This window comes from Pteronotus mesoamericanus, unplaced genomic scaffold (assembly GCF_021234165.1).
Source record: "Pteronotus mesoamericanus isolate MK-2021 breed Mesoamerican mustached bat unplaced genomic scaffold, CSHL_Meso_final contig_116, whole genome shotgun sequence".
Classification (NCBI taxonomy): Eukaryota; Metazoa; Chordata; class Mammalia; order Chiroptera; family Mormoopidae; genus Pteronotus; species Pteronotus mesoamericanus.
In genome coordinates this window covers 36,788,464-36,807,308 of record NW_026555027.1, presented here as the reverse complement: position 1 = coordinate 36,807,308, position 18,845 = coordinate 36,788,464, and the positions used below count along the sequence as shown (strand labels likewise).

The 18,845-nt window shown below is 32.5% G+C and overlaps 1 protein-coding gene across 1 annotated transcript in view; it reads right to left on the bottom strand.

Annotated features, from left to right (window-relative positions):
• Nucleotides 1-18,845, bottom strand: part of NAALADL2 (N-acetylated alpha-linked acidic dipeptidase like 2) — a 796,061-nt gene that overhangs the window by 451,668 nt on the left and 325,548 nt on the right. Inside the window, exon 4 of the mRNA XM_054575719.1 lies at nucleotides 8,247-8,366. Coding sequence (XP_054431694.1) covers nucleotides 8,247-8,366 — 120 coding nt within the window. The remainder of the gene's footprint in view (nucleotides 1-8,246; nucleotides 8,367-18,845) is intronic.

The following is an 18,845-nucleotide window of genomic DNA, read 5'->3' as shown; positions in this document are numbered from 1 at the left end:
GGCTTTTTTTACCAGTTCTAGTAAAATGTTAAAATTGTCCTTTTCTTAATAGAACTGAAAATAAAGTTTAGATTACATCACAGATATTTCAAAATTCATAATACCATCACCAGATTATACTATTGTTTAATTACAAATATGCTATTATTTAAAGGCAAAGAATTATATTAGAACAGGCCATTGATAATTCGGGTATTGGAACAATGTGAAGTAAGTGTGGCACGTTAGAATTATAAGGGCCCCTCCTGAACTTTATTCAATGACTTATTTTATATATGATGAAATTCATCCTCAGACTGCTTGAAAACTGTCTTCGTATGAGAACTATGAAAGATGTTTTATGTAAGTAATTTGTATACTTATGAAAAACAAGGGTGTTCTTTACTTACAGGTTGGAATAGTAATTTTAACAATCTAATAGATTTAGATTAATGCAAAAGGAAATTATAACTGTAAATTGAAGAATAAACATGATTACCTTTGAATAATATGCAGATAGCTCTTCCATGATTGTGAACATTAGTCAAAATTTGTCTTCTATTTTACTGTATATGTTTCTGTAATTATATAGACTCTTTAACTTTCTAAATTTTTCAATAGAAAATTGATTTAAAATATGTAATTATTCCAATAATGATTGGAAATATTGTTGTAACAGTTTTAAAATTTAGATATTAGATGACTATGATGTTCAAATAATGTACCTATAATTTAGGAAAATTCATAAGACGTTAATTATACTAAATGAGGTTTCTAGATATAATCTATAATGTAGTACAAGAGAAAATATACAAAACTTATAAAGATTTAATACAATCTGGAAATGTAAAAATAGTAAATTAAGGAAACTTTTCTCTTTTTTCAAATAACACATTATTAAAACCTCAAAAACTGTAACCTTTGCTATAATATACACCAGGCTATAAAACCTTTCTAATTTCTTTTGCATAAAAACTGTACATGTATAGTTTCTGTTTAAATAAATTTAATGAATGTTTATAAGAATAGATTAAATTATGTTAATATTATTTATATAATATTTTGTTGAGTGTATATTATTTTCAAAGTTCAAGTGAAATATTTTAAGCTTGTTTAGCTATATTAAGGTTTTACAGCTTATAAAATGTTAATTTGTTATAAAAATAAAGAAGTCAATTGAATTTAAAACCAGATACCATACATTGTGTACCTGTTATTTTAATTACATAAATTTTAGGGAGAGGCACTTTTTTTCCCATGTATTAAAAATTTTAATGATGTTTCCCTTCAGAAGTAATTTCACTTGTCTTCACATATTTTATAGCAACAACAAATTAGTATAATGCAAGCTTCTGCTCAGGACTCCTTACCAATGTGCTATGTGCTCTCGAGCAAGATAATAATTGATCTATTTTTATCAGAAAACAGTGAATGAGGAAAAAGAGTGAGAGAACTTAGAGTCATATAGCTAGTGATTAGTACTTAGACATCAAGTGGATTCTTTTAAAAATTTGTTAGTATAGAGCCAAGAGTTTACTTATTTTTAAAAATGAAAATATCAACACTCATTACCTTTATATAATATCTACGCAGAAGTGAAATGAACTACGCAAAATCTTATAGGTAGATTTAGGATAGTGTATTCTAAATTCAAATGTAAGAAAATTTTGAATTAAGCTTTCAACTCCATAATCATTCCTGAAATAATCCAAAGAATTTACTGAAATACTGAGCTTTTACTTAAAATAAGTCAGGGGTTATACCACTTAGCAAATAATAAGATACTTTGATAACATAGAATAGTGGCCATTAAGAAAATGGAATACAAGTGAACATGCAGTACTTAATACAACATTTTGGTGTGATTAAATAGAATATTAGCTTACTTTTAATGAGTGCTTAAGATACTCTAGGGATTTGCTAAGTATTTAACATGTATTATTTCAATTAACAACTATAGCTTTATGATATTGACAATTTCACTCTGTCCTTGGAGCCACACATAATAGCTCAATTTTTTAATAAATTTAAAATTGGTATTAGATGCTTATAGTACTACTCTATAAATATAATATAATTTTAATTCCCAAAATAATATTATTTTCTTAATATTATTTAACTCCATGGCCTCAAAAAAAACTACATGCATAAAAATAAATACTAAAGAATATAAAAATTGATACCAACTACTATCCTGTTAGGTCACTGTTTATATTTCTCTTTAATAGTTAAGTTATATTTTACCTTTAATATTTTTCTCCATTTATGCTTATCTGCCTTATTCCTCAAACAACAATAAAGAGGCATTTTCATTTTTGTTTAATTGAGATTCAAATTATGCTACCTGGTATCAACATAATCTTTATATTTAAATAACATGACAATACAATCTTGAGAGACAATATTTATGTAATTAATTTATCTAATAAGTTTATTACCTTCAGTTTGGTTTCACAAGTTTGAGAGAGTTGTCATTTTCTCAATTAAATTCATGCCCTTTCTTTATAGAATTTCATTCAGATTTTAAGGCCGTAATAATAATAACATTTATTAAGAATTTATGCATGCATTTGCAGAGATGATGCTTACACAACAGTGGGAGTTACTTTTATCACTAATGCACAGACAAAGAGAAAAAAGGAAAAAGAAAAAAAACAACTCTAAGGCTTTAGAAGGGTTAGATAGTACTTTAAGGTTGCATAATCATTAAGAAGAGCTTGGACTTGAGCTTGTCTCTACCATCATTGCATGCTGCTGATATGTTTTACTGTTTAAAAACAAATTACCTGTTGAACACAGAGCAAATACAGAAAATTGGAAAGGATGGGAAACCTATCTACAGCAGAAGCAATGAAACTATCAACCAGACAGGAGGAGAGGGAAAAGTGGAAATGTGAAATTATTGCTTAGGCTCATCACAAAGCCAAATATGATTACCATAACAAACATTTATATTAGTGCATCCAAATAATTGCCAAAAACTTAAGATGTGTCTAAAGCTTACTCTTTCAGGTATTAGAGTAATACATAATATACAAAGAAGATTGCTGAAACATATTATTTTAGGGAGTAAACTAGAACAGATCGGCTGCTGCCTACCTGCCTACCTGCCTTTCCTTCCTCCTCCCTCCTTTTCTCTCACTCTTCTGTCTTTTTTAATTCTTTCTTTCTTAACTTATTCTATAAATTTCAGTTAGGAGAAACAAAATGCTTGACACCATTTTTTATGGTGTCAAATTTGCATGCGTACGAGATTATTTATGCTGACCATATACATGCAAAAATGAACCATTTTAAAACCTGATGCCACTTGTTACGACTTCTTAATATTCAAATAGTCAGTAAATGTAATTAAGTTATATTATTATTAGATATATTATGTAGGTATAGTCAAAAAGCATGGCATTTCTTTTTCTTCAAGTAATACCACTCATTCTTAATTTGTGAGAAGCAATCTATTCAAAAGTATAAATACCTAACAGTTATTTCCTACCTTTCATTTCCCTGCAGGCTCTTCCAAAAGACCTACCTATATAAGCATGCTATGGATTTAAGTGGTAGTTGGTTAAGTTATACAGTGGACAAAAATTACACACTTGATAATCAATATAAATCCTGCCTAATGAATATATATAAAACTGTTTTATTCATAGGAAACTACAGAATCATTTGGGCTCCTGAATCATTAAAGTTATAAGGATAAACATATATATAAGAAAAAATGTAAAAATCTGCTAATATATACTGATATTTTACTATATAATAGTGAATACAAGGAAGGTGTTGTATGTTACTTGATTTATTCTAAAAAAAAAACTAGCAATAGCATTTGTAGATTTTTTGTGTGTAATTCACCACGCTCCAAAATCATAGGACATGTATTCATTGTAACTTTACTGCCTAAAAAATTGACTCCTACAAGATATGGGGCCGATATGTGGGGTGGACCCAGACAATGGCCCAGTCTTCACATTTCACTGGGATTTACTTGATGTCTAGTTGTCATGGAGTACACAGTAAATTTCACTATTGCTTTTTTTTTTTTTGGTGTGAAAAGGGCTTTAAAAAGAAAGCCAAATGTTTTTTATTGCATTTTATAAAATAAATTCTATACTAGAGTGCTATTCAGCAATTTGGGAATTTGTGAGGATCTTAGAATCTGTTTTACTGTGTCTCAGATTGTCACTGAGAGAAATCTAAGTGAATCCATTATGACATATAAGAGAATATTTTGTCTTAAATCTTGAAGAGTTAAAGCACTCTCATAAAATAAACTGCTAGAAATGCAACATTAAAATAAAGCCTTTCCTCTAAGTTTTAAGCTTAAGGGAACTAGTCCAAGCCAGCTCTAGAGAATCCTGTTGGCTCTTTCCTGCATATATCTAAAAGCCACTTGTCTTTCACAATTCCTGCTACACAATGTTGGGATTTTCTCATCAATCCCTTTCTTGGAGACTAAATTAAAACACAGATAGTATCTACAATGAAACTAATGAGATCTCCTCTTTCTTGGCTGCAGACTATTTTTCTACTCATTTAAGAGATAATTTAATATCACATTATGCTTCCCCTTTGACCTTCCTACCTCAGATTCCTTCCCAAATTCGTTTCTGAACTATGATTTAGGAACTACTGTACAGCTAAAATAACATTAACTTTTCTCTTTACTCATTCAGCTGCATATTCCCAGTACAAGTGCTCATTTAGAATCATGATTAATAGTTGTGATTCACATAGAAGTCAATTGGTCCTCTGCCTTTTTCAGCCTAGCTGTTTTACTGTACTTCCTCACTTTCAAATGCCAGCCCTGCAATGTCAAATGATGAACAGGTGAAGTAAGCATGGCTGTAGTCATGCCGTGTAAGCTTGTCCAATCCATGCTTGATTTCTCTTTACTCTGTGAATGTGCGTTAATAGCTACCGTATCAGTGATTCTCCCAAAGCTCTGGGACGATTCACAGAAAACAAAGATGGCTAGACTGGAAGCTGAAAGAAAGAATACCTTGTCTCGCCTAGAAGATAATTCTAACTTTGTGGCAAGCCTCACTGTCTGGAGGGGGATTCTGCATGGGCCTCTGTTAAATCCATTCATAGACCTATGAGGAAGATGACAGGGAAAGTATTCCGGGTTCTTAATAATTGTGTCCCATTCTAGATAAACCACTAATTCGCTACTTTGTAGATATGGCCCAAAGTTTTCATAAAATATTCTCTGGAGCAGTCAAATACAAATAAAAAACAGCTTGCTTTTTCGAAACCCATTATCTACTAGTAAGGATTTTGGCTATTTGGTCTGTAATCATGATTAGAATAATTCTTAAATTTTAGATGCCTTATGTTTATTTGAATATTTAAAGCTTTTTTTCCTTCGAAATAGTGTATACACAACAATTGTAGACCACTTAGAAATTCAACAAAATATAAAGCAGTAGAAATTATGTATATTTCCATCTACTCAATTTGCATAATTGGCCTCTGCCCACAAACAACATTGTAGTCATTATCACTGGTAGGCTGAACCAATAGGTTTCATGTAATGCACCCAGAGCAATGTTACTTTTTTCTTACTGTCCTTTTAAAACATATCTAGAGAGGGAAAGTGTTCCCCAAATGCCTAGAGGAAGATTTCTTCTTTTTATTGGTAATAAAAAGTCCAATTTGAGTCAATTGTCTTAAGAAAATAATTAGAATGTCTAGTTCTCATATCATGATTAAAACTCTACTCTTGCCCTGGCTAGTGTGGCTCATTGGATTGAGCACTGGCCTGTGAACCAAAGGGTCGCCAGTTCAATTCCCAGTGTATGGCACATGCCTGAGTTGTAAGTCAGGTCCCCAGCAGGGGGCATGTGAAACGCAACCACATATTGATGCTTCTCTCCCTCTCTTTCTCCTTCTTTTCCTCTCTAAAAATAAATAAATAAAATATTTTTTAAAAAAGAAGTTTATACATGTAATTAAAAAAATAATAAAACTCTAGTCTTGATTTAAATTTTATCTTCTTGCCCCTCCCTCCACAAGATCAGCTCTGTTGTTGGATAAGGAGGAAACTCTGTTTTATATCCTTCCCCATTCACTAAGGACACGTACCCATATGTTGAAAATAGCAATAGTCCCTACCTCAATAATATAGTTGGTATTAGGATTAATATTATAATACATAAAAAGTACTTAGAAAAATAACTAGCTCATACTACTAACAAGGTTACCAGGAAAACAAACATGTATGCTTCTACTTCCAGCTCTGAGGACACGGGCCAGTCCCAACACAAACACTTCTTTGTGCTTATCTGTTAAATGCTAAGCAAAACAATCTCTTATCTTTAGGATTCCCAGGTGAGTTAGACACCAGTCTGCAATGTCCCTCATACTGCAAAGGATATTCATTAATCTGTCTGTGTGGTGCCACTGAAGCCCCAGTCACTGGATTTGTGGTGAAACTTAAATTTCTCCAAAATTCCTATTCATAAAATCCTCTCCCCCAAATCTTTAAGCCTTTTTTATTCCATATATGAGTAAGGGGTTTAATAACAGTCTAATATGTTTTTAACTGTTTCCTTTGAAATAATGGTGTTGGATAGCTCATTTTGAGATATCTATTATTTTATATATTAAAAACTCAGTGAAAAACTCCAATTTAACATCTTAGTTATCTATCATCTGTCTATTCTAACTATGCTACATATACATATGTATACATACGCACATATACATATACACATATACATACACATCAAAGACTTAGGATCTGAGATGAGACTGATGAGTATAAATCCTGATTGTTTCATGTGAGTAGCTGTTTACCTTTGAGCTATATTTCTTCTGTTTATCCTTTTTCTGCTTTCGTTACCTCATTTATAAATAGAAGGTAATAGTAGTCTTTACCTCAAAAATACAGCTATTGTGAAGATTAATGTTATAACATATAAAAAGTGCTTAGAAAAATATCCACCCCATATAACTAACAATGTTATACTTACAAACAACAATAACATAATAACCATTATTATAATTACTATACACATCCTCTTTATAACTTGTTTGACTTATGAGAATGTCCACATCATTATTCTTCTTTACATTGTATTTGTTTTATAGTATTCAGCTGTACAAATGTAACATAATTTTCAATACTTAACTGGACATATATATAATTTCTAATATTTTGTCAGAATCATTGGTCATCATTGTGTTTATCAACTCTGTTTTATTCCCCTTTAGAATATATTAATTAAACTGGAATTACTGGATCACAGTGTGATTATATTAAGGCACTTAATATATGTTGACATATTATCCTGCAGAGATTTATATCACTGTGTATTATATTTTCATGACCATCTTAAAATTCCAGAGAGTTATGTACTATCAGACCAAGATTTAAGGGTAAGGGCATCCTTGAAAGATAATGAAAAGCAGGCACAGGGTGTTCTCGTCGCCTCAAAGAGCATGCCAAGAGATTTCTGAAAACTTTTTCAGACCTGGCAATTAACAAAGCTCATTGAGGGTTGGATGAGGATAAATCCAATATATCTTCCGAAGCAGAGAGTTCCCCTGACATAACTACACTGACCGTTCTTTTTTAACAGAAACAGAAAACGGAGTAAGAATGAGCAGCAGTGGCTGCCTATTGTGGTGGCTCATTATGTGATACTTACATCAAGCTGCTTTAATTATGTAAATGCTTCTAGTGAATGAGTGTTATTAAACTTCTATTTAAATAAAATAAATCAAAATTCTGCTTCTCCTTAGTACATTATAGTTTAATTAAATTCCTGAGCACAGTCAGTAACTATGAAGTTATACAGTTGACAAAATCAATCACCAAGGAGTGTAAATCAGCTAGATACTAGTCTAACATAAAGCACATAGTAATTAGTCAGTTTTGGTAATAGATTAAAAGTTTCACATATATCATAAGACAAGGAGGCCGTCATTCTTACTTCTAGCATTCCAAATAGATACTATGATAAGGAGTACGCAATTTTATCAAAGTCCCACAAACTCAACAACACTTGACTTAAGGTATCTACTGTCTTAAATAATAAGGACATCAATTTCTTTTTTCTTAAGCATGTTAATTTAAAATATTCTGTTTTGGAAAAGCCATTGTCCTGTGATACGCTCTTTCTCTCGGTGCCCCTCCCCCCACCACCCTCTTTCACCCACCCACACACACACACACGTGCACATTACACAGAGGAACGTAACTTCAACAGAGCAAAACAAAATATTCATCCCACCACCAAAAAAACAGCCATTGGACCAACCTTATAGAGTAGTGGCAATTTTCCTAATTTCAGGAGTGCAATCTGGTTTGTTACATTTCTCGTATTTTTAATCCTTTTTAAATCATCTATATTTCCATAACTCACATCAATGACTGTAGCCTGAAAGAGGAGAAGAAGAAAGAAAGCCTTGTAAGAGGAATGATAGCAAATTGTTCATTTGGTATGACAAAATCATTTTGTAGTAATTTGAATGTTCAAGGAAAATGAATTCTCTTACCTTGTCCCAATCACCGCAAACATGACCTTTCTATTTCTATCAGGTACAAAAATTCTTGTAGTCATTTGAGAAAAGATTTGAGAGCCATGTTTGCTTAGTCCTTTCTAACTAAAAAATGACAAAACCAGTTCATACCTCTAACAGACAGACTACCACCTTTATTATAGCCTAGATTTGTATTTCTGGAATTTGTATCCTTTTACAAAACATTGTAAGATTCATTGCCTTGAAGTTCAACTACACTCATACCATGCTCAGGCTTAAAAACAATTCAAAGACTCTGTACTGTATCCAAGCTCAAGTCCATCATGCACAGCTGTTCAGGTTGTCCATGTATCCAGATGTGACTAATAACCCCTTGCGTTGTGCTGGGTGAAACCTGCACCACCCCCTGTGTCAGTCTGGCATTCAAGGGCTTCAGAATATGGTCCCAAAATACTGTATCTGTCATATTTCACACTACTCCCCAACAGTTATATTCTGCATCAAGATTTCTCATTTTTTAACCCCCCTTTTATTAATGTAAAAGTGGCGTGACTTTCCAGAGATTTGAATGGGCATCCCTGGCATAACCGCTCCTTTCTTCTTCCTTGGAAAGTACTGCACTGCAGGTTTTATCTAACACATATTCCTATGAACCGAGATGATATATTTCATCTTTACTTTCTGTAATTTCTGGTATCAATATAGTTGTTATGGTTTTCAGTGATAAATTTATATTACAATGCAAAATGTGCTGTTTCAATCTAGAGCATATTTACATTGAGGTGTTGACAAGGAGTTAGTTGTGGCAAACAGTGAAGGTATGAAGGAGGATCCAGATCTTGAACTTCCTGCCCTTTTCAATGGGGGCTAATGCGCCTTAACCAGTTTTTTAAAAGGGTGTCCCATAAAGGTCTCATTTCAGGAAAGAATCCTGGCTTTAAAAGATCATATGAATACCGTCAAGAAATTGTTAAGTCTGCCCTGACTGGTGTGTCTCAGTGGGTTGGGCATCTTCCCACTGACTAGAAGGTCACCAGTTCAACTGCTGGTCAGAGCACATGCCTGGGGTGTGGGCATGGACCCTGGCTGGCAGTGTGCAAGAAGCAACCATTCGATGTTTCTCTCACATGACAATGTTTCTCTCTCTCTCTTTTTCCCTTACTTCTCCTCTCTCTAAAAATAAATAAATAAAATGTTTAAAAAATGGGCAAGTCTGTTAGAAGAAATATTTCTGGCATAAAGTATTTCCTTAGCAATTACATTCATCTGCAATTGTAAAAACTTTATAGTCCATTAAAACTAATATCAAGTGTTATCTGTCTGATGAATTGTATTTCTCTGTTGTTCAGTTATATGTGACTTTCTTTACTTTGAATCCTAGAGTGATGTGCTTCTGTCTTTCTTAAGGCCCTTGTGGGACCCATAAACTCACACACACACACACATACACACACACACAAACGTGTGTGTGTATGTGTGTGTGTGTATAAATATATATATAATCATCCCCAAACAACTCATACACACACACACACATCAGACAAAAATATAATATATATGTTTTTCCTAGTACAGGAACGGTTTCTGAGTGATTGACTCATCATGCAACCATTCTCATCCAGAATATACATTTAGCTTATCTGTCTTAAACTAAAATGATTAGAGTTTATAAAATATCTCTGAAAAGTTAAGCTGTACTTTGAAATGGGTTTTCCAAGAAAACCTAATTCTTAAAAACACTTCTGTCAGAATGGTTTTGATTATAATTTTGTTCCAATTAAAATGTGATTAAATCAGTGCTTTATTACCACAACTTTTGAATTTGCTAATACCATTACTGTCAATCTATGATTTTAAAGGCCTGATTAAATGGTCACAATATTAATGCATTAATTATCACATCAAAAAATAAGAGAATTCATACTTTCCATTTCAAATTTCTAAGCTACCCCCTAATTATTTGTGATTCACTGATAGCATCTTAAAACAGGGCCATTACTCAGTTGGTTACATTAATGAATATATTTTTCTTATTTAAGAAAGTATGGGGAAAGTCATACTGGTCTGAGAGGGTACAGGCCAGGCTTCAACTTTTGTGTGTGTGTGTGCATACCAGAAAGATATGGCAGCTACAGAAATAGCAGTTCTGTACAATATGTTTACATTACCTGAAAACAGCAATAACTTGTATCCACAATAGCAGTTTTAATTAAAAAATTCTTCAACTCATCCTCTATAAATAACATATCAATAATTAAATCATTTTACTATGTAATACGGCTTTTGTCACAAAAATATTTTCAACGCAAGCGTTGTTATATCAGTTTATTTTGGCTGATGCACTTTGAGGCTATACATTAAAAAGCAGGAATTACAGAAGTCTCAATGTTCAGATGATTTGACAGGTGATAATACACACGTATTTATTGCCTTTGAAGGATGCCTCTAAACCAGGTCCTTTCTGAATGTCTTTCCTATTTACCTTCAAGCAAGCTGAAAATCACAGCTGCAAGAAAGCACACTGAATTCTTCTTAGACACAAATAAATATACAATGATATTATAAAATGTCAAGTCATTTCTTTCTACACATTCTAGTTGAAGCAGTGAACCTCTTCTTATTGCATGTGTCCTGTCACACTAGGAAATTGTCCACTCAACTGGCTGGGCTACTATGATTAATTTACATCCAAATACCAAGGATTCAGTCAATCTGACTAGTCCCTTTGGGAAATGTCAAATGAGCAGGAAGCTAGATACCTGCTGGACTATTTACTCTGTGTGCACTTGTTTTTCCGCTGTGGACTTCACAGACACACAGGAGAGAAGACTGAGAGATATAGAGCAAGTGGAACTAGATCTTTTTGTTTTAAATATTTTTTAATTTTTTACCAGAGAGAAAAATAAAAAGGGCCCATAGTAATTTTTTTAATGGCATAGTAATTTTTGAACAAAGAACAAATAAAACAACAGACACAGTTCAGACAGAATACCAAATATTTTATACTTGGTAAAAAAAATAGTATTGAGATGACAACAGAAGGTGGTGGGCAATATAGAAAAAGCTGAGAGGAAGACTGGCATACTCTAGAAACAAATATTAAATATTAAAATACAATTATCCTCTACCTATGCCAAAATATGTGTTGAGAAGGAATCATGAGCCAGACAACTGACAATGACTAAAAATCAAAATATTAAAAAATGATACTATTATGTCAGCAATTCTGTGGTTCTATACAAAAGTGGAGGAACATCCTGAGCAGAAGCAACAGAAGACAGAAATTAATACATTATTTCCTGTGGTCAGCCAAATAAAATGAGTAGAATCATCATAGAAAGTAAGTAGGTCAGAGTAGTTTCTCCAGGGACTTCCCCCTGTGGGTGGGCCCCACACTGAGGAATAATCCAGTGCCATGTTTCTCTTCCGCCTTGAAGGAGCAAAAATTATTCACACATAGGAAATTATATATGCTTTGAAATTTTTCAGACTTGACATTTTCAACCAAATCAATCATTCTGAATCTTCCTAGTTCCACTTTAAGAGAGATTTTAAAGGTACAGAATGTTTGAAAAGCCTGCTTTGACTAAAATAGTAATTTTATCTTCAAAATTAGATATGGTAAACCCAAGCAGTTCTCATACTGACAAAATACATTATCAGAGGTATAATTCATCTCAATACAAGTTTTACTTTAGAAATTTACTGATATCTTATATAATCTAGCTCTTGAATAGTCTTCAAATTTAAGTGCTGATGTTTATTAAATATTGGTAAAATTAAAATGATCTCTGATGGTCACCTTTGTCCTTTCTAAATCGCATGAATATATTAGTACTTATGGAGACTTCAATATTCAGAGATTGTTAGAATTTTATTAGTACTTATTTTTCAAGTTCATGCAAAGGCTTTCACCATGCACATTATCAGGAAAACCACAACATATTGAAGCATGAAAACCAGTGCTGATTCCTCCCCTAGCCCTTGGCAGACATCACTAATCAATCATAGTTTTTCACATTCCTTCTATAAGTGGTATTCTAGCTAATTAAGACCAATTAGAGATCAGAATAAGAAGGGAGCTATATCAAATGTTTAATAGTGAATATTATATAACTATTAGCTTAAATAACTAATATTTAAACTGAAATAATTTCTTTAACATATATAATAACTGAAACCATATGATTATTAATTGGTTAAAATGGACTCCTGAACAACCAGCAGACACATCAACTAGTGTACAAAACTAGATATGCCAACTGAATTTAGCATTAAGCATGAAAAACACAACCCATTTTGCTGTGTTTCATTTAAGCAATCAGATAAAGGGCTAGCTTGTCAAATTTATCACTTTTTTCCTTTAATGAACATTTGCTGAAGAAAATATTTGCTACAATGATATGCTAAATGCACTGTCTTGGCATACAGTAATTATTTAACATATTTGCAATTTTTAAAAATAATATAACATGCACATCAATTTAAGTGATAATAAAATTAAGTTAAAATTATAATATAGAAATTTAATCAAAATGAAGCACCATTCTGTCAGAATTATATTTCCATATATTAAATCTATAGTCTCCAAGTCAGTAGACAAAATCATGCAAGATTTTGTCTTAGAATAAGATTGCATACAAGATTACAAAAACATAGATTGTTGGGATACTTTTTCAGTTGTCCCAAATTTAACAGATAGGTCTTTAGAGAATATTCAGATACTCATTTGTATTATTTGGCCAACATTTTAAAAATAACAGTCAGCCAGAATATTTTTCCTTTTTTACATTTATATTATACAGTCATTTCAAAAACTAAGATATTATAAAAAATATGTATAGAGGTAGGAGGAAAAAAATAGGAAAAAAAAGAATTATGGAAATCCAAGGAAGAGATGGCACTAGAGAGAGAAATTTTTTTATTTTCTAAAAACATGAATAGTTTTAGTTTCTGAAGGTATAGAGGAAAATGAGTTATAAAAAGTGGCTTTATACTGCACTTAACTTTCTCTTGCTGTGACATCAACAACAAAAAAGTCAGTAAAGACAGTAACAGTTCAGAAGACTTTCAGTTATGCTCTGTCCTAAAGAAAATGTAGAAGGAGTAATAGAAGAGACTGATGAGGAATTATTTAGATAAGGAAGTCAGGGAAGGAAGACGTTGCTAGGAGATCACATCCATGTGATGAGAGGCCGCCCACTGACCTGGGGAACTTTTTAGGCAGAGCTAAGTCTACACTGTGGGAGAACAAAGACCTGTGCAGATGAAACAAAGACATCAAATATGTTAAGATGTAAAACATGACCTCTTAATTTTGAAATAGGAATTTATTGATTTTCTTATGTGGGCGAGGATTAGTTGAGGGTGGAATTTCAGGAAATGTACACGTAAAGGAAGGAAGAGCAGTCAGGTGGTACTCAGCCTTTAGAAGGAACAGTTTGCTGGGGGCTGTACAGCTGAGAGAGTTGAGGATACGTTGATTTGTTAGTCAGCTTCTACCAAAACGAAGACTGTTTATGTAAAAAGAAAGTGTATAGACCCAAAAGATTTAGCTTCATTTGGTCCACAAATCCTGGAAACAAAAGGAGTATAAAGAAACTGGATCTAAATAAAGTAGTGTAAAAGTGATTAATCCTACTCCGTTTATATTTTCATGAACAACTGTGATAACTGATTATGAGAGTCTCCATAACCTTGTCACTTTTACCATGTTAAGCCTATTTACTTTGTTTCCCTATAGCAAACCAAGAAGATTCTTAAAAAATCAACAACAGCAGCAGCAGCTCTGGTTAACTGGTCCAGAGACAAGCACCCTGGAATGAAAGACCCAGTCATCTCCCCTGGGGTGAGGTTGGAGGGGAATAGGACCATTGTCTTCAAAGTCTAGCAGGGAGCTGCTGGTAGATCAGCTCCAGGTGCTTGAGGACAAGGAAGTTAACTCAGCAGATAATTTTGCAAAATGTTCCAGGAGCCAGAAGTATCCCCCAAAAGTATATACAGTGGTAGGCAAAACAGGCTTTACACTAATTGTGAGTATGGGAAGTAATTTATTCTTATATTATTTATTAATGATTGTATTATGTATTTGTATTACAACTATAAATCTACTTTTGCCTATTCTAGTATCTGACATAATTTGAGGAAATTCTTGATCTTCCATTAGCTTTGTCTAGAGGTAAACTGTGAACATGGAACTTCCCCTTTTAGGGGGAGAAGAAAACAGAAGGAGATTTCCTGCCTCTTACAATACTATTAATTAATTTTTGAGTTGCTTCTGTGATTGAATGGAAGGTATTATGTGTGGGGTTTGAAGTCAAATCTGAGTGCATCCTTACTTTCTACCCAATGGCATTGTTCTGGTCTCTGTCCAACATATACTGAAATTGTAGCTATGCTGTAATTGGCATACCTGTCTCGTGCTGAATACTATGAAGGTGTGTGGTGGTAAAACTAACCTCTGGCACACACACACAAACACAAACCCTGATGTGTAGTATTTTAACACTTCTGTGGTTTAAGTATGAGACCAAAATTAGATAGATTCATAGAATCAACTTTCACTAGCAGGAACAAGCTGACTTGAGCTAATCCAGAACACCACTGGGGCATTGACCTGCTCTTTAAAGTAGAAGGGCAATACACTGTTTAGGGGTTTGGTAGGTGATTATGCATTTGACTTATGGATTATGCATTTGACTTATGGGTTGAAGCTTTTGCTTAGGCTTGGCAATGTGGGAAGGTTCAAGAAACAGGAGATAAGAGATGGGTAACAGCAAGAGTAGATAAGGGCAAAAAGTAGAGAGTCACAGGAAACCCCAGCTGTTAGAAAACTGGAAATTGAATATAGGACCTTTGAGCCTGTGTGTGTGTATGATTTTGTTTGTATATATCCATGTACATATGCAAGTGTGTATTATAAGAAGAGTAAATTGGATAGGACTGATGACATCATATGAAGGAAAAAGAATATCAGTACATAACTAAGTATATCCTCTGTGCTAAACATTTTACTATGGAGATTATATCAATTGTTTCAGTTTATCTTCAGAACATTCATATTCAGTAGGTATATCAGCCCATTTTTCAGATGAGGAAACTGAAGTTTAGGATATTTAAATAACTTGCTAGTGTGTTGAGGCAGTGGGATCGAGTCATGGAGTTTTGTAATTGTTTCCCTAACTTCCAGTTTCTCCTCTTAGACTGATCGCTACCTATGGGCAGTGTCCAAAGCTTTCTTATTAACCTCTTTGTCCCCCGTGATTGGCATATAAAGGGAATCAGTATATGCTGAATGCTGAATGATTTTTGTTATATTAGGAAGAGCCAGCTAAATAAATTCTATATTAGTCAGTTAAAAACTCCCAATATCAAATTAACTATAAGGAAAAACATTAATAATCACAGGGCACTTTATTTAATAAATGATATTCTGCATATTAAGGTAAGGATATTAAAGGAGTTGCAAATTCATTCAAGAGAAGTCTTCTTGAGTTACCTAAAGTAATATGACAGAATTTTGTCTTTTAAAATCAATAAGATTAATATATCAAAATAGTGCATAAACCTAAGGACCAACTTTTGCACAGATCTCTCTAGTTCTAAAGTGAGGTAATCTTACTTATAAACTACATATTTAATATTGGCATTTTATGGAAATTTAAATTAAATCTGCTAAGAAAGTTACATTAACACTTAATTTTGTAAGTGGTATACTTTAAGTCATATCAAACATAAAAATTAAAAAAAAACTAACCCAGATTTTCTATCATATAACAATTATAGAGATTCAGAACCTTTACAAACAACTTTAGTCAAATTAGAAGTCTGTAATCTGTTTTCTCACTAAAACATCCATATTTGTTCTAATTCAGCTATCCACATTTTAAAACTTTCATTTCATATGCTTTTGTTTTCTTTCCCAGGTAGAAGATACAACCTTTCTAACAAATATTTAACTATAAAATATGCTATGATAGATCACTTCTTTATTTGTAAATTCTTCCACCTTAATTTCAAATACTATGAAAAAAAATATATCTTAAATACATGCAAACTATGGTTATTATCTCCAAATTAGGAGAAGTTATGGAATTGTTTTGTTAACTCAGTGCACAAAGCTCCTGATCTCAGAAATGGACTGGAGTTGGGAACTATATGTATTTTTTAAAAAGTAGTAACAATTAAATAACTTTATACACAATTGTGTTCACATCCACCTATCTCACAATATTCATTGTTGATCAAAAAATGGATTCCAAGAGAAAAAAAGGGAAATAGAATGCCAAGTCATTTTCAACATTGAAAAAGTGCTCCAAGCTTACATTTGTCTGATGGTGAGACAGTAGCCTCATCTTTACACAGACAATAACACAATTCCATTTTATTCCTTTAGCTTTCTGATATTTTTGTCGATAATAGGAATGTTTCAAAGCCAAATACATGTAGATTTGCCTTTTGCTATAACACTGAAAAATTTGTTTTTGCTTGAGTATATTAAAAATAAAACAAGAAGACAAAGTTTTCCTAGCCATGAGAAAATAGACATTTGACTGTAATTTATTCAAAGATCCCATGCAGAGGTTATATTTTTACACTTTAAGACAATTTAACAAAATATTTGATAGTGTTCAGATTTCATATATTAAACTTACGTCTGGTACTTTGCAAAACAAAGATAAGAATGCTCTTTGGCCCAACTTGACAACATTTTGTAATTCTGAATTCAAAAAGAAAACAGTTCATCCCTAGTTTTTTTTTGAGTATTCAGTTTTTAATTGAAAATATGATTATGGGCTTACATATAGTTTATTATTTATTCATATTTATCAAAGCATTTTTTCTCCCTGATGATTAGTATTTGTCATGTTAAACAGGAGATAGCAAGATTAGATTCAGACAATAAGGTAAAAGTTCAATGTTTTCCTAATTTATCCCATTTGAATGTGTCTACTTTATACATAATAATAAAAATACCTAACATTTCTTAAGTGTTTTCTAAGTGCAAACCATTTTACATGGTTTACATAATTTCTTCCCCACAACAGCCACTTGAGATACTATTATTCTCTTTATACAAATGAGAATATTAAGGTTTACAGAATTGAAGTGACCAACCCACAGTTGAGCAACTGATAAGGAAGGATGCTAGTCTGAGTTCTCTGAGGAATGGAGTAGTGATAAATGTGTGGTAACAATATTTTAATCATAGTCAATGAGTTGGTAAAAATAAATTTCTACATAAAATCGCATTATTTGGCTTGTCTTTCAAAATATGCCCAGCAGAAAAAAAAACTAAAATCCATAAAATGTATTGTAAGGAAAAAAAAATCTCCTGTTCAAAAATAAGAACCTGGCTGACCCAATCTGACCAACCCATATTAAATATTAATTGTCCCCTTTGCCTTTCTGCATCTGTGCATTGTTCACAAAGCACAAAAGAAATAATTGCACAAGAATTACATAAAGCCATGTATTCTATTTATAAAACTGACTAGACATTGCCAACACTCAGTACCAATGTCTTCAACATTATCATGACATTATAGCCATACTTTTTAATAAAAATATAAATTACTGTTTACTCCCTGAAGCTAACCTCACTCATGGTAAATTATTTATGTATCCATTTTAATATGCATTTTGCATCTGACAGGACAACTCTCCTTAGGACCCTTTTACTGACCCACCTGTCACTCTGATGGGGTAAACAATGTCACCTTTCCAGTGCACAATGAATTACAAAGAAGTTGCAAAGTACACCATCCATCATGCTGGCACTAAGCAGGTTTCCAAGTAGATCTCAGATATCACAAATGCTGTTTAGACTGCTACCAGAAAGCCAAAATTGGAAGCTTATACAAAACAGTCATATGATGAATGGACATGACAGCTCTTCAAAGAAAAGGGGCACTCCTCTTCTACAAATAACCTTGTCAAAAGCAAAAGTAGCAGGGAGCTTTGCTAGCAGTCAAACTAGAATAATTTAGGAACTTGTTAATGGCTCTGCTGGGTAGAAATTCATGCAAATGCGATGTACTCAAAATAAAAACTAGGTATGCCGGAATCAGCAGCAACAGCAACCTCTTGAGTCTGATTTGAATTAGAAAATGATCTGAAGGGATACAGAAAAATTATCAATGTTATACTAATTAGAAAATGTGAGTTTCAAAAATATACCTGTCTAAAACATGCATATAAAATATGCATGTATTCTATATGCATATAAAAGTCACCTATAAATTGCTTTGCTTTTGAAAATCATAACACAAATATAGATATTTAAAAATCAATATCAATAACTTATTATATCCTTTATTGAATAGACATTTATTTTTTGCCAACAAGTTGGGTATTTATTTATTTTTATTTTTATT